Source organism: Melospiza melodia, chromosome 16, assembly GCF_035770615.1.
Source record: "Melospiza melodia melodia isolate bMelMel2 chromosome 16, bMelMel2.pri, whole genome shotgun sequence".
Classification (NCBI taxonomy): domain Eukaryota; kingdom Metazoa; phylum Chordata; class Aves; order Passeriformes; family Passerellidae; genus Melospiza; species Melospiza melodia.
The window spans coordinates 4,148,240-4,169,440 of NC_086209.1; the positions used below are offsets into that span (position 1 = coordinate 4,148,240).

At 45.6% G+C, this 21,201-nt stretch overlaps 2 protein-coding genes across 3 annotated transcripts in view; one reads left to right on the forward strand and one right to left on the reverse strand.

Annotated features, from left to right (window-relative positions):
- Positions 1-4,747, forward strand: part of CAPN6 (calpain 6) — a 58,087-nt gene extending 53,340 nt beyond the window's left edge. For both annotated transcript variants that reach the window (XM_063170346.1, XM_063170347.1), the window contains exons 13-14: positions 1,357-1,493; positions 2,312-4,747. In XM_063170346.1, coding sequence (XP_063026416.1) covers positions 1,357-1,493; positions 2,312-2,494 — 320 coding nt within the window. In that variant the 3' untranslated portion in view covers positions 2,495-4,747. The remainder of the gene's footprint in view (positions 1-1,356; positions 1,494-2,311) is intronic.
- Positions 4,748-5,542: 795 nt separating this feature from the next.
- LOC134425604 (serine/threonine-protein kinase PAK 3-like) lies at positions 5,543-20,740 on the reverse strand. The gene is made up of 13 exons (XM_063170348.1): positions 20,589-20,740; positions 19,901-20,056; positions 16,243-16,292; positions 15,287-15,421; positions 14,716-14,869; positions 13,746-13,809; positions 12,818-12,866; positions 11,437-11,549; positions 10,479-10,596; positions 9,115-9,214; positions 8,801-8,997; positions 7,635-7,772; positions 5,543-6,041 (listed from the first exon to the last, which is right to left on the reverse strand). The coding sequence occupies exons 3-13, from the start codon at positions 16,258-16,260 to the stop codon at positions 5,913-5,915; spliced, it is 1,215 nt and encodes a 404-aa protein (XP_063026418.1). The 5' UTR covers positions 16,261-16,292; positions 19,901-20,056; positions 20,589-20,740; the 3' UTR covers positions 5,543-5,912.
- Between the last annotated feature and the right edge of the window lie 461 nt (positions 20,741-21,201).

The following is a 21,201-nucleotide window of genomic DNA, read 5'->3' on the forward strand; positions in this document are numbered from 1 at the left end:
TTTTCTTTCCTTTTCCCTTCACTTAGCCAGTCCCCTCATTAACTGCTCCCTCATCCATCCAGCAGATGTGCCTGTCACCTCTTTAGCTCTGTGCCCTTTCCCCACCCCTCCTTATGCTCTCTGTCTCCTAATTACTGTTAATGATCGGGTGCTGCTCTGCTCTTTGCCCTCAAACAAAGCTGTTAACACCATTGGGGTAACAGGCAAGACCCCTCTTATCCAGATCCATTTTCCAATTTGCTTTGCAAGGAAGGCAGCTTTTCCACCCCTGGTGACACAGCCTGGTGCCACCCCATGCCCCAGAGCTGAATTCACAGCTCAGTGACACAGAAGGCAATTGCCCATCAGAAAAGCCAATATCCTGCTCCCTGCCATGGAGCTGTGAGGGGTTGTCAGGGAAACAGCTCTGGCCAGGTGTAACCACAGAGCAACATATGGAAAACTCTGTGTCTGCCTTGGATGCAGCTGTTGTGCGGTTTGTTCATGTTGGTACCTGGTCGTGTTGGTAATTGAGTGATGAGTTTGAGGGAAATCATCTGGCTATGGTTTATTAAAAAGCTAAAGTTGCCTAAAATTGTGCTGCCTTCTGGCTGCAATGGTATTTTCAAGTAGACGGTGAAATAAAGTGTGTTAGAAACTCTCATGAGCCTGACTTACAGATACCCTGAGTTTATTTAAAATCTGTATCTAAGAAGTTGCAAGGTGTGGGAAAAAAGGTATTCCGTCATTAACAATAGAAAGGGATAGAGTTGTGTTGAAATAAAAGCATAGTATTGCCTTTGTTTAATTAAAAATTAATTAGAAAATTGAATGGCCCATTCTATTTGAATGTGTTTGGTGTTTCCAAAATGGATCTTGCTCCTCATTGTAAAGGAAAGAGAATATCAACTTTAATAAGAAAGAAAAAAAGCTCAGTGTCTAAACAAGGTATTTTTAGAATGTTGAACAATTGCAGGGAGGTCATATATGAGGGTTAGATTGGATATTAGGGAGAAATTGTTCCCTGTGAGGGTGGGCAGGCCCTGGCACAGGATGCCCAGAGCAGCTGAGGCTGCCCCTGGATCCCTGGAAGTGTCCAAAGCCAGGCTGGATGGGGCTTGGAACAACCTGGGACAGTGGGAGATGTCCCTGCCCATGGCAGGGGGTGGAACTGGATGGGCTTTAAGGTCCCTCCCAACCCAAACCATTCCATGATTCTGTGTTTTCACCGGGACAGGGAGCCGTGGCTGTGATGTGCTCTGGTGCCCTGTCCTCTGGTGCTGCCAGGCACAGGAGGGGATTGTCTCTGCTGGGTTTCTGGGCAGCTCTCAGCTGCCATTCTGTGTGCCCAGAGCTGTGCTGCTGACTGTGTTCCAGGGGCAGATCCCTACGTGCTCATCAAGTGTGAGAACCAGAGCCGGCGCTCCGCGGTGCAGCACGACACCACCAGCCCCGTGTTCAACACCCAGGTGATCTTCTACAGGAAGGACATCGACAGTCCTGTCACCATCCAGGTGAGACAGCCTCAGGGGCAGCACAGCAGCAGCCCTGGCCTTCACTGGGCCAGCTGTTCTTTGTGTGACCCACAAGAGAAGAGTGAGAGCCTCTGCTCCCCTTGCTGGGCGCTGCCTGGAGCTCTGCTGCTCCACAAGCACCAGCTGATGGCACTTGGGGATCACAAGGAATGTTTCATTCCAAGAAATGTTTCATTCCAATGTATATTTCTTTCCAAGGAATGTTTAATTCCAAGGCTTTGAAGGAATTTACAGAATTCCTTTTGCCCCTGGTGAAACAGAGACAAAGAAAAGCCAAGTGCTGTCCCAAGTCAGGGTTGGAAACAAACCCAAAGCTAAGGATGCTATTAAGAAGTTTTCTACCCTGAGTTCTAGTCCTGTGAGAACGAGACCTCACTGTTTACCTCAGCACTAGCTGGAGAAATAGAGCCTGGCATTGAGATGATGCAGTCCAGGAAAAGTTTGTCTTCAGCCTAGTCTGTGGGCCAGGCTCTAAAACTCTAGCACTGAGGAGGGGCAGAGGTAGGCACAGGCAGGCAGAGCAGCAGACAGGCTACTGTGGGTAGGTTTTACTGCTGATGAGCTAAAAAAGGTCATTTTTATTCCTCTCCTAGGCAGGCTCTGACCTAGAAAGCAAAACGCTGCATTTCTCTCCTTATTTGCATAGTCTATGTAAATGAGCATGCAAATCCAGACTCCCCCTCATGCTCTCTAGACAATTAGCTAAATTCAGACACACTCTTTCCCAAGGGGTTATCGGGGGTGACCCTTCCCGGCGGAGCGTGACAGCCGCGTTCTTTGTGTCCCCTCGCCGCCAGGTGTGGAACAGCAGCCTCCTGAGGGACCAGCTCCTGGGGCAGGCGGTGCTGGCAGCGTCCCCCGGCGAGCCCCGCCAGCAGCAGCGGCTGAAGCTGCGGGGCAGGGGCGGCGGGGAAGCGGCCGAGGTGCCGGGGCACATCAGCGTCACCGTGCTGAGCAGCGATGACCTGGGCGAGCTCTGAGCGCCGCGGAGCTGCTGTCACCGCCGGGCAGCGCATCAGCATAATCGCGATAAAGGGGGGAAAGAAAAGCCCTCCGTTGGGAAAGGGGGAATATTAATATATATATTACTATTATATTAATACATATCTATGATATGTATTAATATAATATTAATATAATATTAATATAATATATATATTAATATATATATTAATACATATCTATGATACAGCCCATGCAGTAGGAGAGTGTCGCAGTAGGACACAAAACAAAACTACGTGGACCAGCAAGGGAAGAGGAAGGGTGGTTTATTTCTGGACTCTAACATTTATAGACTTTCAAAAGTGACAGTGCATTGGAGGATGAAAGTGCCACTTCTCCAGTGACACTGGACAAACCAACAGTCCATCAAATTTCTCTTCCTCCAGAGAGGAATGTAAAAACAAGAATTATTTACATAAAAGTGCGTGAGAAACTCCATTACAAGAATGTAAACATCAGAAGAACTTTGAAGAACAGGGTGACAGGAGAGGGGCCAAATGGAATACTGAGGTAAGCTTGTGAGGATGGGAGCATCCTTGAGGATGCAGGCAGGAATGGCTGCAGCTCCATCAGGCACCCACCAGCAGCTTGGGGACTGGCAAATACAAGGGGGATTCGTGGGGATGTTTTTCCATATTCTTCCCACAGAAGGATACACATTTATTGATTAATTTCACTACAGATTAGGTGTTTCTGTTCCTTGGTGAAAATGTCACTACTTGAGGAGCTCAGTCATAGCTCATGGCCTTAAGACCAGTCTTGCCAGGACAACACTAAAATAGAGGGGCAGATCTTGCAGTGCCTGTTTGAACACCACAGCAAATACCAACTTTGTCCACCCAAAGGCTCTCAGATTGACTTTCTGATAGTTCTCTTCTCCACCTTGAGCTGCTGACTCACAGTTTGATATTTCTATCCAAGGGCACCTCACAGTTCAGCTGGGGCTTTGCTCAGAGCACAGATTCAGTAATGGGAGCCTCCTTGCTTTGTTTAAGCCACATAATGCTAAAAATGAGATAACAGCCCTCTTGTTTTGGTGGATGTAGCACCAGCCCAAAAGAGGAGAAAATGAGCTTATGAGAAGGGTGGGTTTGTAAAAGCAGGGTGCTGTTCCCTGGCACTTGTCAGGTCTCACTCTCAAAGTTTTGCAGTCATTTATTGCTGGCACGCTGATGTTTGCTGGAGTTTCACTCGGGTACCATGGAGGATGGGTGTAATTTCACATTTCCCTCACAGCAGGGCTCTGGTGCCAGCTCTCCCCTTCCCCTGCAGCCCTGGGCAGGGTTCCCTCAGCAGCTGTCTGGGGTGGGCACGCTGGGCAGTGATCCTGGCAGTGCAGGGGCTCTGTGCCACACACTCAGAAATGGATTTTACACAGCTGCACATTCCGGGTGGGAAAGTGAAGCTGAGGGACCATTCTGCCTTTTCACAGCCAGGAAATTTGGATTTCTAAGCAGAAGGACCATTCTGCCTTTTCACAGCCAGGAAATTTGGATTTCTGTGTGCCTCGTAGCCACTTCAGCCACACTGTGCGATTTTTACAGTTTATGAAATGGCCCTTGACAGAGCTAATGTTTTCACAAAAGGTCTCCTCAGGGCTGCAAAAGGATCATTGCTGTGGTAGGAAAATGCTTTCTCTGACATGCCAGAGATGGTCTGCGGGGCTGTGAATGATGCTGCAGTGCCATCAGCTTGCACGTACCAAGGACCAAAACCCAGCTCTTTTCAGACAGTTTGGGCTCAGGCCCTTTGGCACAGCAGAGATCTTGTCAGAGGTGTGAACTACAGGCCCCACAGGCAGGTGACATTCTCTGTGAGCTCATGGCTGCAGGGCTGCTGACTCCAGAAATGTTTGTAAACTGAGATTTCTCTCTTTAAAAGCATAAAAAAGCATAAAGCATAACTGTCTCGTGCAGACCAGAGCTTGGACGAGGGGAACTGCAAAGGTCAGGGCTGCCCTCGTCCTGCACTGAGAGCTGTTTGACGGGGGCTTGTGCTGCTGCCTGCTTTTAACATTGGTACTTAAAATTGTTAATTTTGTAACAATATCAGCATGTGGGAAAATATCTTGGGGTTGGTTTTTTGGGAGGGAAGAAGGGCTGCATTTATGTACACACTCGAACCACCTCAAAAACAAAAACAGGTGGGAAAGGGTGTAAAATATTTCATTGCAACATTTTGGAACTTTTCAATACGAAGTGACCTAAATAAAATGTTACAAAAATTTTCAATTTTAGTGATTTCTGCGCCTGCTGCGGCCGCGAGAGGGCGCTCGGTGTCCACCCACACAGGTGTGACCAGGGCCAGGTACGGACACCTGACCGCGGTGGGTGCAACACACCCGGATAAAAACGGTGTTTAACTTATATAGTTGCTCTATACACGCTATTATAGCTCTCTACACACTGTCTAACAGGTATAGAAGCACCTGTGAGTTAATATAAAAATTATATATATATATATACATATATATATATATACATATATTAATATAAAAATTTAATATATTTTTAATATATGTACATATATACATTTATACATATATTCACACACTATATATACACACCCCCAATATATATATGTATATACTGATATGTATTCCATATATGTACATACATATATGTATACACTGATACATTTTTTTTATATCATATATATATATATATATATATATATATATATATATATAAAAGGAACATTATATAAGGAACTACAGTTCAGGAGAGTTATGGGGGCGTTTGTGCATAGGGGACAATATAAGGTACAAGGTAAATGTATGTCCATAGCTCTGTAACACACTATCTGTACATATAATTATATAAACACATTATATATATAGTGTATATACATATATAGTATATATAATAGTATGTATATTCTATAAATATTTATACATATAATAATTATACACATGTATATTTACACATGTAATAATTATCCAGTACATCACGTGTCTATGTACATTTGCACACCCCCATCCCCCCCCATTTAGCAATCTATGTTATATACATATCTTCCTCTGTAATCTCTATTTTTTTTTTTTTTTTGTCAATGTGTTCTGCCAGGTGGAGGGAGGACAGTGAATTCCCCAAACACTCCACAGTCCCAGCTGATTGTGTGTATCCAACAGGATGTTTTGCCTCCCCCATTTGGCTGGAAATGCATTGCACTTTCTCCCTCACCCAGAAGTGCCACAAGTGGGCAAATCCCAGCCCATGGGCATTTCAGAGCCAGCGTGGTCTGGAGCTGATGAATGAAGGAGACCCTTCCCCATTTCCAAACCATTCCAAAACCCCCATAATTGGGACTTTGCATCTTTGAGAAGCAACCAGTAATTCAGAAGTGAATGGAACCATTGGGTGAGAAGGGAGCAAATCTCCCAAAGGAGTGAAAATTTTATTCCTTCTTTTCCTCTGTGTTGGCACTGCTGTCCTGAGCTGTTTCCGTGGTCTGACAGACTTTCCTGGCTATACAGATCAAGTCAGGCAGGACAGAGAGACTCACGGCTGTTCGTAAAAATGGATGCTGCCCAAGGGGAAAAAAAGAAGGAAGAAAGAGAGAGAGAGAGAGAGAGAAAGAAAGAAAGAGAGAGAGAAAGAGAGAGAGAAAGAGAGAAAGAGAGAAAGAGAGAAAGAGAGAAAGAGAGAAAGAGAGAAAGAGAGAAAGAGAGAAAGAGAGAAAGAGAGAAACTGTTACTTTCCAAAGCCAGTTTCTCACAAGAGGAAGCATGAATTCTCTGCTTACCAGAAATACACATAAATAGGACTGAGGGGGACCATCTCTACTTCAGTCTTAATATTCAGACCTTGCTGTCAGAGGCAATAATCAATTTATCAAGGTGTCTTCAGCTGGCTGGGATTTTGACCCTGCCAGCACTCTGGGAATGCCACTTGCTGCCTTAGGGCTTTTTCCATTTCAGGAAACTCAAAGGACTCACTTAGGTTCCTTTTTTCTAAAGGTAGGGGCTGCTTTAGTTGTCAGAAAAGATGAGTGCAAACTGTTCCACAGGGAACTCCAGCACCGCTAAGAAAGGTTGATCCCATGAGGATTTAGGGCTGTGCTGTTCTGAAGAACACCGAGGTGCAGGTTTTCAGCACCAAGACAAGAACAGCCAAATCTCTGACTGCTGGGCTGGGACTGGGTTCCTTTTCCACCAACACCATTTTGGCACCATTCTACTGCAGTTCTCTTGCCACCAGCTAAGACTGAATGCAATCCCAAAATACAACACAGAAATGGTCAGAGGGTGGATGGAACACCCTTCCTCTGAGGAAAGGCCAAGAGAACTGGGATTGTTCAGCCTGGAGGAGAGAAGGCCCCAGGGAGACCTTACTGCAGCCTTTCAAAACTTCAAGGGGACCCAGTTTTAGTAGGGCCTGTTGCAAAGGGGCAAAGGGACAAAGGATAATGGTTTTAAATGAAAAGAGGAGAGATTCAGGTTAGGTCTAAGGAAGAAACTGTTTATGCTAGGGGTGGTGAAACACTGGCACAGGCTGTCCAGAGAGGTGCTGGATGCCCCATCCCTGAAAACATCCAAAGTCAGGTCAGACAGAGCTCTGAGCAACCTGATCAAGTTGAAGACATCCCCACTCATGGCAGGGAGGTTGGACCAGATGGACTTTAAAGGTCCCTTCCAAGCCAAATTCTTGTATGATTCTATTTTGCAAAGCACCCAGACTGGGTGTCGCAGACATCCTTTATGAAAAATCCTTTCCTGAGGGTTTTTCCTCCTGAGAAGCTGAGAAGCCTCAGGAACAAAATGTAAACAATGGTTATCTGCTGCTGTGGAATGCAACAGGTGCATCTGTGATTGGTCTCATAGAGTTGTTTGTAATTAATGGCCAATCACAGTCAGCTGGCTCAGACTCTCTGTCTGAGACAGAAGCTTTGTTATCATTCTTTTCTATTCTATTCTTAGCCAGCCTTCTGATGAAATCCTTTCTTCTATTATTTTGGTATAGTTTTAATATAATATATATCATAAAATAATAAATCAAGCCTTCTGAAACACAGAGTCAGATCTCCATCTCTTCCCTCATCCTCAGACCCCTGTGAACACCTTCACAACAGGGGATTATCAGGAGAGGAGACTTCCCCCTGCAGCCCCTGGGCCTGTACCTGCAGGAGCTCCCTGGCTGTCCAGCGGATGCTGGGGTTGGTGTCCAGGCAGGAGTGCAGGAAGGCGTGGAACAGAATTGACATCTTGCTGGGCATCCTCAGAGGGGGGTACCTGTTCCGGGCAATCAGGCGCTGAGCCTGGGGACAGAGGAAGCACGGGGCAGCCACTGACCATCCCTGGGCTGACAGCTCCACTGCAGGCCCCTCCTGGCTGTCTGAGAGCTCCTGGTGCCTCTCGAGGGGCTGTGATCAGCGTTTGAGGGCAAGGAAGGAGGGAACTGTCAGCCTCCAGAGCGGTGATGACAATGAGCCTGAGTGTAGCCGAGCTGGTCAGAGCATGGTGCTGGTAACAGCAATCCCCAGATGGGCCATTCACTCAGGAGCTGGACTTGGTGATCCCTCCCAATTCAGAATATTCTGGGATCTGGAAATCATTCTCTTCATCTGGGTTTGCTGCCTTATACAAGGCAAAAGCAATCCAAAAGTGGTCTTCCAAGAAAAGTCTAGGAACTTTTTAAAAAAGAGTAGAAGACTCAAATCTTCAAAACTGTTGTATTCCTCGGGAATTAACTGTGCAGCATTTAACCTGGTTTCAGCTAATAGCCATGAGATTTTATCCTGGTATACATTCTTCCACTATTCCTTGCTTGTTTGGTATAAGAACTCATAATTTCATTTTAAGGAATTAGGATCTAAAACTGAAAGCTTCAAAATATGTTTAATATGTTTACTACAAGTAGCTTTGCTCAAATATACTTTTAGAAATTTTTATGGTAATACATAATTATGGCATCACTAGAACCAGTGACCCTCCCTTAAAGGCACTGGTCAGAATTTGAAGAGGCTTCTGGGCCTGCAGATACGCTTGTAATACTTTTCATAATAATTTCCCAATTGGAGAAACTTGCTGCTGTCATTCCCAGCTCCAGCTCAGAGAGAGATCAAACACAGCAGGAGGAACTCAAACAGTGCTGGAGGAAAAAAAGGCACATTTTTGCACTGGCACAGGTCACTTCTCCTCTGATGAGATGTTCTGCAGGCACATTTCTAGAAGTAGGCCTTGGTGGAACTATTTCAGGCTGATTTAAGTGGGATTTTGGTTCATGGGAGACAAAGAATGGGACAGATTGGCAAGACAGTGGCATCTGACAGTGTTTGCACCTTACCTGGATGGGGCTTTCTTTAAAGTATGGAGGTTCTCCCTCCAGCATTTCAATGGCCACAATCCCAAGGGCCCAGATGTCCACTTGGGTGTCATATTCCTTTCTTTTCACAATTTCTGGTGCTACCCAGTAAGGAGAGCCAAGCATCGTGCACCGTGTGCTCCGCTCCGGGCTCAGCTGAGCACACAGGCCAAAATCAGCTGAGGAGGAAAACAAAAATACTGTCAAAGCCAGCTTGAACCATGGAACCAAGCACAAGAATTCCCCACTCTGTGTCTGAGAACACAGGGATGCTGTGCCCGACCAAGAACACCTACTCAGTTTCACAGAGCCGTCCATCCCGAGAAGAATGTTGTCACTTTTGACATCTCTGTGGATCACATTCTTTGAATGAAGAAAATCCAGGGCTTTGAGGCACTGAGACAAAACCCATGAGGGTAAAAGTTAGTTAACCTCATTTCATCACACAAGACAAGGAAATGGCCCTAAAAGATTGAATTTCTAGGTGAAACACCAATTGTTGCTATAGACTGTCCATTCCTAACCCAGCCAGAATGGCTGCAGTGGTTCTGCTCTCTCCATCCAGGTGACAAAGGAAAGTTTGCCAAAAAATAAAATCTCTCCCTCCATTATGAGGTGGATCACTTTTGTGTGGGAGGCTGCATGACAGAGGTTTTATGTTGGCCTCAACAGCACATTAAGCAGCACATTAGTCACTTTACAGAAACAAACACCATTTGGAATGCAATGCTCTCCTTTTAAGCTGAGGGCTGTGAGAAATGAGTCTCTGTTTTAATTTGCTGTTAGTTTAAAATTCTGCCACCAGCATGTTTGCTTTTACTGGCCAAGAATGCAGTGCAGACATGCTCCAGTTTAATGAGGCAAAGTTTAGAATGTTAAATAAATTAAAAAAGAGACTGACAAAAGTGTCTAATAACAGAGTATAAGAAATGCAGTTGTATTGGCAGGAGGCTCACTTAGATGCCCTTTGTCTTAGGTTGACACACATTTTGCAAATGTACATTTAGATGAGAAAACAATGAGTAACAAATATTGAGAGCAAAGCTATAAAGTGGACAGGTTCTCTGCTGCATGGCATTGCATTACAGGAATACTCAGAGCCGGGATGGTTATTACAAGTAGTAAAAACAGTTCACAACACCTCACAAAAATGGAATGTTTTCCTAGTCAAATCTTCTGACAAAAGGAAATTCTGTTAAGGGAGAAGAGGCATAGGGAATAGAGGTGTGGATCTAGGTACACTTTGTGATTTTGTGGCACGGCTTTTTGGGGTTTCTTTAAGTCCATTTCTTACAAAATGCATCTTTGTGAGTGACCCCATCTCCTCCAAGACTTTGCCCATTTTCTGTCCTCCACTGCCTGTGGTTCTTTTGGCAGTGTACTGTTTCATTTGCATTTTTAACTTTCCTAGTAAAGAACTGTTATTCCTATTCCCCTATCTTTCCTGAGAGCCTCTTAATTTCAAAATTATAATAATTCAGAGAGAGAGGATTTACATTTTCCATTTCAAGAGAAGCTCCTGCCTTCCTTAATAGACACCTGTCTTTTCAAACCAAGACACCCTTTTATTTTACATTTCATAACAGCAGCACTGAAATAAAGCTCTGAACAAGAAGTCACTCCTGTCCAAGCTATTGGAAGCCCAAGCAGGGTCCCTCACCTCCTTGCTGATAGCAGCTATCATTCCTTCCTCCATTAAGACTCGGACAAGAACACTGGTTAAAGTGCCTCCATCCACATATTCCATCACGAGCCACAGGTCTTCATTCACCAGGTAGCTGAGAGAAGAAAACAATGGCATGGAGATCAATGTGCACAGCTAAATTACCTTGTGGGAAAGACTGCAGGGGGGTTTTGTTTCTGGGTCACTTGTAAATGGAGGCAGAATGAAATGGAGAGACGTTCCTTGTAGGCTACAGAGTATTTGGAACCTGTGCAGTCTAAATGAGAAAGGCTCATGAGAAATGAAATGAAAAATGCAATTTAGTAACAGCAGAGACCAATCTGGAACCAGGACACTTGCCATCAACTGAATCATTATCTTAATTTATCACTTCCACCATTCACTCCAGGAACAAGGCAACACAACTCCAGAGTTATCCGTGGGAGGAGGCTCTGCAGCACTGAGGACAGCTGTTGGCCAACCATTTTGAAAACACTGCATAAAATACAGTCAGAAACAGGAAAAACTATGTAAAACCTGGCAAATTATGTGGATCTCCAAATGAGAATTTAGTCTTCCTGGCTTCCACAGCAATGAAAAATGGAAAACAGCCCAAGGGAGATAATTTCTATGATGGTTTATCAGCACTTGTCGTTAAGGCATAGAAAATATTATCAACCTGTAAAAACCAAACCCCCCAAACAACACAGAGGTAATGAACTGACAGGCTGTTGTTTCAGTAAGACATGGCACATCCAGGTTTTTGAAAAGAGGTTTCCAACTACATACATCAGAAAAGATTAATGGAGACCCAAGGCCATCTCCACCCATCCACTGGAGATGAATAGAGAAATAAGAAAGAGCTCCATGTTCTGCCAGTGCTCAAAGGGGTTTTTTAACCTTTGCCTTGCTGTGTGTGAACAAACATTCCCATGCTAACAGCAGAACCACTCACCTGTCTATATAATTGACAATATTGGGATGCCTGTTTTCCTTCATGATCTGAATCTCGTTGACAAGGAGTTCCTTCCTGCTCCGTCTGCGCAGAGGCATCTTCTTTAGGGCCACCTGAAATGAGAGTGGAGCCCAGGGGCTCCAGAAGTTCTGCTGCAGGAGAGCACTGTGGCCACAGCTCTCTTCACAGAGAGCAGCAGGCACAACTCCCCAAGGATTTTTCCTGGGAAGGCAGTGAGAAGCACAGAGAGAAGAAGAGAAAACAATTCTTATCCCTATTCACTGCTCCTGTTTTTTCACATGTGGAATGTGTTATGGAGACTGTTGACCTGAAGTGAGTTGTTAATTGGACACAAGTGAAAGTGGTTTTGAGTGATTAGCCAGTCACTCAAAGCTGTGTTTGTCAGGAGACAGTTATGGGTTTTCTTTAGTATAGTTATAATATAGTATTAGTGTAATATAGTTTTAATAAAGCAATTGTTCAACCTTCTGAATCATGGAGTCAGAGCACATTATTTGCTGCATTGGGGGTGCCTAGCTTGGATAGAGCAAAATGATCATGGAAAGAGTGTTTTTGGAATGATAGGGCCGGGCTGTGCCAACTGCCCTGTGACCACACACCAGGGCTCAGGAAGTGACAGGACAACAGCTGGTTTCACCACTTGTTTAGGTGCCACTTACAGGACACTTGCCAGACACATTTTGCCTTCTAAACTCTGCAAAAATTTCCCTAAACTATCACCCACAGATCTCTGACAACACCCTGCACCCACATTCTTCCCTGATGGCCTCAGTTTATCACCTCTGTTGTTATTCACACAGGTTTTTGCAAGCAGGTTTTTGTGACTTCGAAAATACATCAAAACAGCTGGGAATCCTTCAGCAATTCAATGGGGTTTGGCCATTATTTCAGCAACTGCTGATTGTCTTGGTTGCATAACAAAGCAAACACATGTGTACATGATGGATAAAATCCCATCCTAAAAGATCATAGCAGTTACACACACACAAAAAAATTATGATCCCACAAAATTTCTCAGCTCTTGGACTTCGATTTTGCTACTCCATGAGCAATCTGAACTCCACAGTTCAGATTTGCAATTATTTTCTGGGTTTCTAAAGAAGTAACCCATTCTCTGGTATTTTAAGCCTTAATTATGTCCCTCTCTTAAAGACACCACTGGCCCTCCAGCATTCTTTCTGCACCTGAGTAGGAACAAAGCCTGTCCAAAATGAGTTTTTTGCAGGCTGCCATTGCTCTGTGCTTGAGGAAAGGCTGTGCAGGAAAGCTCTACTGGGCACCCAAAGCTCCAGCAGAACTCACAGCAGAGGGGAAAGCCCTGAAGAGCCGCTCAGTGTGCTGGGAGCACACTGGCACTCACCACATCTCCTGTAGCTGGGTCCGTGGCTTTGTAAACAGTCCCGAAACCCCTGGAAACAAAAGAGCAGTGAAGAAAGGAGAAGCAGTTCAGGTGCTGGGGGTGAAAGCCCGCCCAGACAGGAGATCTCTGCTGCATGAAGTGTTTTAAAACACCTTGGTTCATCTATTCTTCAAACAGCAGCACAGCAGCCCTCTGAAGAAAAAGAGCTGGAGCACAGATCTTCAAAACCTAAGAGCAGGGGGAGGGTGTGCCTACAAAAACTGAGAAATATTTAAATTTTATCAATTTTGCCTTATTGCATTGGGTTTTTTCCTTCTTTTTGTATCTCTGTGTGTCTTTTTTTCCCACAGAATGCATGCTGCAGACTACACAGGGTGGGATTTTGTATGACAGTGCAAAAGTTTATTATTTCACCTCCAGTTTCAATTGCTAAACGATGTGGTTATAATCTGGATTACTGAAGGTTTTTGAGTAAAATATTTGAAATAAATGTCATTGAGAACTTTTATCAGACAGCTGTGGGGTAGTAAGGTGCTCTTTTAGGCAATAAGGTTGGAGGGATGAGAGATCTTGCAGGTCCTGCAAGTGTATAATCCAGAGTACCAAATATTTTTTTAGCAAAATATTTGAAACAAGTGTTACTGAGAACTTTTATCTGACAGCTGTGGGGTGGTAAGGTGTTCTTTTAGGCAATAAGGTTTGAGGGATGGGAGATTTTTCAGGTCCTGCTCCTTGTTGCAGGTGAGGCATTGCCAGCATCGAGTTTTCTTTGACAACACCTTCTGACCACAATTATTAATTCTGACCTGTACTGAGATGGAGGATCTAAACCCACATCATGTTTGGAGCTTGCCTGGATTCACACTTGATATTACAGCAGCAAAATGCCCAGCCATGGCTTTGTAGGAGTAATTGGGATGGGACTTACCCCTGGCCAACTTGAACAAAATCAATGTATTTGGTCTTAGGGTCCCCCTCGTTGACAATGCCCCCTGAAAGAAATGAAATGCAGGATGCTCACTTCAAACAGACACCACCCTCCAGCATATGGGAGATGCAGCCCCACTGTCTGGCTGTGAGCCCTCTGTGGGCAACAACAGCAACAGAGGCAGCTCCAAAGCACAGATATTTCCACATATATTTCTTTTTGAAGACTTACCTTGACAGGAAACAAAGCACCAGCAGAAATATTCACAAGAGACAGGAAAGACCAGGTACCAAAGCAAGAGTTTGTTTTCTACCAATATTTAGGAGATCTAAAACTACACAGCCTTTATTTTCCTGGGAATAAACCCTTTGTGTGATTCAACAAAAGGTTTAATATTTCTGAAGATTTAATGCACCTTGGGTTCTGGGATTCATTTTTAAGAAACGGTGCAAAGTGTTTCCAGGAGAGAAGGGGACCTTCCCAACTTTCAGCAGTTCACCAAAGGATTGTCTTTATGATTTTAAAGAACAGCATCTCATGTTATAATCAATAATGATGGGGCTTTAGGATCCAGGACCCTCATCATGGGTTACCAGGCTAAGTTCTGGTGATAACCTTGCCTGTGCCATTTGAAGGACCACACTGCTTGTCTTCAGTCTAAGAGGTTGCTGTGAAGTATTTTTGCTCCAATGTCTTGTCAGGGGACTAAAGAGAATTTAGGAACCCAAATATCCTGCTTGATTAGGCCATCAGCACTCAGGAGTTCAGTAGCTCATTCACTAGGTCACAGCACCTTCTGCTGAATCAGAAACCATCCCTGCTTTTGCCTTCAGCACAGATGGAAGGGCAGGGAAACTGAACCCAGTCTGAGCTGTCCTGAGGAATGCCCAGAGAGAATTCTGCTTCCTGTGTCCTTTGGTGCAGCTGAGGCTGGGACACACACACCAGACAAGAGGCACAGCACACGTACTCAGCTGTTCCAGCACTTCCTCTGTCACACAGAATTTCTTCTGCAGCCGGACCCTGGGTTTGTCCAGAGGACCTGAGCTTCTGCTGAGGGTGTCAGACAGGAGAAGTGTCTCATCATCTGCATCTTCAGCTCCCAGCAGAGAGCTCGTGTGGATCTGTGATGAGAAATCAGTGTCAGGAAGGGAGCTGGCAGGGATACCCTGAGCTTGTATTCCAAATGCAAACCCTCAGGAAGATGCCTGTCAGCAATATCCACTGCTCTAAACAGCTTTTTGCTGTCCACATGACAAACTGAATGAATAAAACCAAAGCAAGTTCATGGCCAGTTACATGTTCAATTTTCATGGATTTTCTCAAATAATCTGTGCAGAGGGGCAGGTACATCCAGGAGACAATTTCTCCTGTATCCTGCAAGGGAAACTAATGACTAAAAGGGAAATTCAAACCCAGTTTTCCAGGTGCCACTGGCTGGGGTGAAGCACAATGTCATGGCAGGACTCCAGCTGTGAATGGCAGCTGCTGAATGGCAGAAACTCTGAATTGCACCAATGGTAACCAAAGCTGGCACTTACTGATCCTCCTGAGGAAACAGCTGCAGGTTCCTTGTCCACCTTCTTCTCATTATCCTCTTGTCCAGGAAGGGAAAGAGCCAGCTGAGGTTCTGGTGGCAATGTTGTGGCTTGGGGACAGGAGTGAGAGTCTCCCTTCTGCCATTTGGGAGGTTTGATAGTTACACACAACTTTCAGCTGCTTTGACATCAGAAACTGATCTAGACATGCATATGGTCCTACAGCCTCAATTCTCTGTTGCACATGTCCCAGTACAATTTAAATATCTATAAATTATGGGGGGTTGAAACAACCCCAGCTGCTGCCCTGCAGGGGCAGAGCGCTACATCAAGTTGCCCCAAATTTGATGTTTCCACCTGCTTTAAAGCTTAAAGGCCACTTAGAGAACTGAAGCAAATCAAAGGCACCATTTTACACCTTCACACCTCACTGTTGCTCTATTTAAAATGCTTAATATTAACCCTAATAAATTTGGCCAGTGGATGTCATGCCTCTCTCTAGGATTGTTACTGCAACCCAACATTTATTAGTGTGGATTGTTATTTAAAACTTCCTTTCAATGGTTCCAGTGAGTTACATTATCAATTATAACCTTATTTATGCTCAGCTATATATCCAGCTGTACTAAAGATAAATCATGAAACTTGCTAGAAAGGGAGTTCTAAGTTGTTAAAACTAAATTAAAATGGGGCAATCATACAGTATTGAAAATTGCTGTGAATTAGATATTCCACCATGGCTAAACCCACAATCTTCCCCCAGCAAAACCAGACTTTAATTTGTTTAAAAGCTTTGAACAGAAACTGAGGAAACAGCCAGGGAACCCTTTGCTGCTGCTGCAAAACCAGACACGGACATTTTTTCAGGGTGGCACGCTGTTGGAGCAGGCAAAGCTCATTCACAGCTCGCTCCACAGTTCTTAAACTCTAGGAATGTCAAAGGTTCCTTTCCCACTCACCAAAGGACAGGTTGCCATGTATCCACCTCTGGATAACTGGATGATCAGATCTGCAGTGGGCAAGAGAAGATGAACCAGATGCTGTTAGAAAACTGCCTCTTGTGGGGCATCCTCCATGGAACAAGTCAGCCCAAAGAAAAGAGCATTTTTATTTCACCAAATCCCTCCAGGAGCAACAGTTCTTTTCCACAGTAAGGAACTGAACAGGACAAAATACCAGATTTTTTTTTTACATACCTTTCTATTTTTTGTGCTGTTTCACCAGCAAATAAGTAGAAACTCAGTCAAGAAAATGCAAATTGTTCTTTAATAGTCAATGATTCTGCTCTGCCCAAGAGCTAAAGAAGTTTTCCTACTATTAAATTGCATATGTTGGTTCTCTTTAGCTTGCTGAAAATGCTTCCCTAGAAAAGCCTTCCCAAAATCCCCTTAGCTGTGTGAATTCTATTCTGATACTGCACAGGAACAGCTCCTGGGTTCAGGAGCATACACTATTGGGAAGTTACATCTCCTCATGAAGGTTATCACTATTTTAGCACAGGTGGTTAGTAAAATCTTTTAATTATGGGGGGGAAAAGATCTTTTCCCTCAGTTCTGAAGATAATTGCACAGTTTTTGTAAGCACTTCTGACAAGCTCTTCCAGGCTGCATTTTGAAAAGAGCAAAGTGAGGGAATTACAGACTCCCCAAACTGTTGTGCATAGGGAATGGAACCCCCACAGGGCTCCCCACATTCCAAATGCTGTCCCCATTGAGACACCCCTTTTAGCAGAAGCTGTTGACAGGAGCTCTACCAAACCAATGCCATCACAGTGTCATTGCTGTTCCAAACTCAGCTCAGTTCCTAAGGAAGAGCAGAAAGGCCACAGTGATCCCAAAGCCAGGTATGCTGCACCTAGGGCAAAGCACTACTCACTCCTCAGATGAGCTGTCAGCAGCCAGGGTTTATCTGGGTCAAAATACAGCGCAGATGCAGCAGACAGAAAATCACGCACTGTGGCAACAACTTGCTGGATCATTTCTGCAGAGCTGTGCTAGAACTTGCAGAGCTGCATAACCCAAAATTCAGCTAAAACCCTTGCTGGTGTGCAGGCAGCCCACTGAGAACTCCTGGAGGAGGAGGATCCTCCTGGAATGCCAGCAGAAGGGGCATCGAGGTGGTCTGGGTTGCAGGAATGGCAGTGTCCTGTTGGCACTGCAGGGATGTGCCAACCTTTCAGTGGCACCCCAACGGGCCCTGACATCACAGTGGCAGCAGCTGCAGGCTCACACTCTGTGGAATGGTTCCAGGCTGCTCCTGCAGCAGCTGGATGCTCCATTTGGCTCATTGTGGAGATCCCTTTATGGCAGTGAGATGTCAACCTTCCTCCTGATGCAAAGCTCCTCTTTCTGCATGGAGCTCATCATGGAAATCAATTCTTCACTTCCATGGAGTAAAAATTTAAGGCTAAACTCGACTGTATTTGCAGGGTTCCCAGACGAAGGAAGGAATGATGAATCTCACTCCATGCTCTTAGAAGTCTAATTTATTATTTTATGATACTATATTATATAAAAGAATACTAAACTAAACTATACTAAAGAGTACAGAAAGGATACTTACAGAAGGTTAAAAAGCTAATAATGAAAACTCGTGACTCTTTCCAGAGCCCTGACACAGCTTGGCACTGATTGGCCAAAGAATGAAAATAATTCATACCAGAATCCAAAGAAACAATCACCTGTTGGATAAAAAAAATCTCCAAACATTCCACATGAGCAAAATAGAGGAGAAGCAATGAGATAATATTGTTTTCCTTTTTCTCTGAGGCTTCTCAGCTTCCCAGGAGCAAAATCCCAGGCAAAGGGATTTTTCCAGAAAATATAACTGTGACAAAACTCATTTTCCTGATGATTCTTTGATTCCATTACAAATCTCTTCTCCATTGGTAGACAAAACACTGGACTTTTGATGCTCAGTAACAAAATCTTGCTGAAATGGTCTCTGCTGTCAGATTAGAGGGAAAACCTCACCCTGATGGAATTGCTTTCCAGCACACCAGGGAACACTGTGGGGGAAAGACTCTGCCTCTCACAATCCTAACACTGAGGTGCTAAGGACTCTCCTGGCCCAGCTCCTGTAGCTCTGCTGTCAATGTACAGAACACAGAGCTTGGAAATCCCTGATGCCCCTACAAAAACATATTCCCTTGGATGTGAGGGAACCCTGCAGGATCAGCTCCCTCAGTGGACAGACAGCTCTTCAATCCTCCTCTCTAATTTCTGTGTGCACAGAAGATGTGCTCAGGCTCTGAATAGCTTTTCTCTCTGCAACAATGGAATATCAGGGCCCTTTCAGAGCATAATTTCATCCATTTCTCTCCCTTCCACCCTCTCATGAATTACTAATTTAAAGTGACTTAATATCTATTCTCTATTCCCCTTCGGCTTTGCATATTTTAATTATGCCTCTTCCTAATCCTCATTTTCCCAGAACAGACTTAAATAACCCAAATTACCCCATCAGTAACTGTCTTTGATACCTCAGTTATTGCAGCTAATTTGCCAAACATGCTATTTTTGTGGGTTTTTTTCTAACACCAAGTGATCACACACTCTGTTCCACCAGCTTTTACCTACAAACCAAAGTGATCTGCTGCATGAAATTACATCTCCATCAAAATTTGGGGTTTTTTTAAAGTATTATTGCTGCTAAATCACTTCCTGGAAGATTTTAGTGACATTTTGCAGCCTTATCTTGGACTGCCAATGGGCAGGTGAGGACAGTGCTGGAGATGTTGGGAGAAATCCTGCTTGTCTCTGCTCAGCCTGAGGACTGCTCCAGTTCAAAACAGAACAATAAATGTCCTTTGCAAAGGGATTTTTCTGCAAAACACTGACATTATTTTGTCAGAATACAATGTTTGCCAAGAGAGGAGCATTCACAGAGCTATTTCTGCAGTGAGAGGGCATCTTTAGCCAAGACAATAAATAACTACTGGTCCCAGAGAGCTGCTGCCCACAGGCTCTCAGGAGTGGCTGCAGCCATGTGCTTGTGCAGCACAAGAAAAACAGCCCCAGGTAAATTAGAAAGCCCCTAAAAAGAAAACAAGCTCACACTCATAGTTAATAATACAGATATTGGATCTGTCGTATTATTTTAGGAGGCAAAGAAAATGTGACCTTGGCATTTTTATTAAGCTTTTCCTCTGTCACTTTGAAACAAACTTTTGAAGGGTGAAATTCCATTTATTTTCAGGAAATACAGATCCTGGGGCAGGGGACAGGCAGACAGGGAGGGGCTGCAGGAGCAGGCTGTGCCCCTGGAGCTGTGAAAAAGGCAAACTGCCAGGCACACTGGCTCATCAGGGTCTTTGTGTTTTCCCAGTTTGGAAAGAAGTTCCTTGCAATCCCATCCTTTTCTGCTCCAACCTACTGAGTGTCCTCAGCAAGAGCAGGAGTAAGGAATGGCATTTGAGCACAAGGCATCATGTAAAACCAAGCCATCCAGACAAGAAATGCCAGCAATGAATGTGGAGCAGGGTTCTGAGCTGCCCCAAGGCTCTTGGACCACATTTCTGTGTAAATGTGGTACTGAGATCACCAGAACCAAGAAAGCAAAGCCCAGAAGCGCCATGAGCTTCTGAGGAGTGGGGAGCACTGCCTGGGGATTACACACCAGAATTGCTCCAGGCCTGCGTTTCACTTTCCACCTGCTGAGGCAGGGAGATTTATCCAGCTTCAAGCATGGAAGAGCACGTCATGTTTGCAGTGTGCCCTGATTCAGCAATGATCTTCTCATCCCCCGCAGCTTCCCTTCTCCACGAGCATCCACCTGTTGGGAAATATATTTGGAAAAAAAAGTTACTTTAATAACTAGCACTCAGGAATGACCCCTTCTTCCAGAATTTCATTTGGTGTTATTTGAAGAGCTCTTTCCTTGCATGTTATCAAAAAATTTACTCATTTGGGCTTTCCTACTGTATGAGATGGCTTTACTTTGCCCTGCTTGTGCAGCTGTCCAGGGTTTACTTTTACCATCACACATCCCTCGGCACTTGGAACATGTTCCTGCTGAGCTGAGAAGGACAGACCGGGACAGCTTCACGGCAAGGGTTCTCACACCCTGCAGGTCCGACCCCACCTCAGCTCGGAGCTCTGACTGGCCCGAGCGCCAGATCCGGAGCTCCCCTCACGCTGCAAAACTGCAGGGAGAGGCCCCAAAGGCGGAGCCCCCGCTGTCCCCACACCCTCACATAGCAGGCACCGGCCGCTCCCGCGCCGCCCCGCCGCCCTCACAGGGGCTGACTGCCTCCGCTGCCTCCCCTCACGGCCCCGCAGCCCCGTCCCTGCCGGAGCCCCCTCACCCGCTGCCGCGCTGTCGCTGCCGGGCTCGTCGCGCAGCTGCATCCCGGTTATGCGGAGGATGCCAGAGCTGCCCGCCTCCCCCAGGGATGAGAAGGAGAGGGCGAGGTGCGCAGGACCCCCAGCCCCGCCGCTCCGGTTCGGTCCCGCTCCCCGTCCCCCACCCAGCCGCCATCTTAGCACCGACCCCACCAGCCCCTCAATAACCACGGGGAGGCGTGGCCTCCGTCCGCCCCGCGGCCGCTCCCACCAATCGGCGCTGGGGGCGGAGCTGGGGGGCGGGGCTCGGCGGGGAGGGGGCGGGGCTGTGAGCGCGGCCGCCAGGGGGCGCTGCCGGGCCGGGACTGAGGGGCCTGAGGCGGGGAGGGCCCGGGAATGGGGAAACTGGGAATGGGGAACTGGGAATGGGGAGAGACTGGGAATGGGGGGAGACTGGGAATGGGGGGAAACTGGGAATGGGGAACTGGGAATGGGGAAAGTGGGAATGGGGAACTGGGAATGGGGAACTGGGAATGGGGGGAGACTGGGAATGGGGGAGACTAGGAATGGGGAACTGGGAATGGGGAACTGGGAATGGGGGGAGACTGGGAATAGGGAGCTTGGAATGGGGAACTG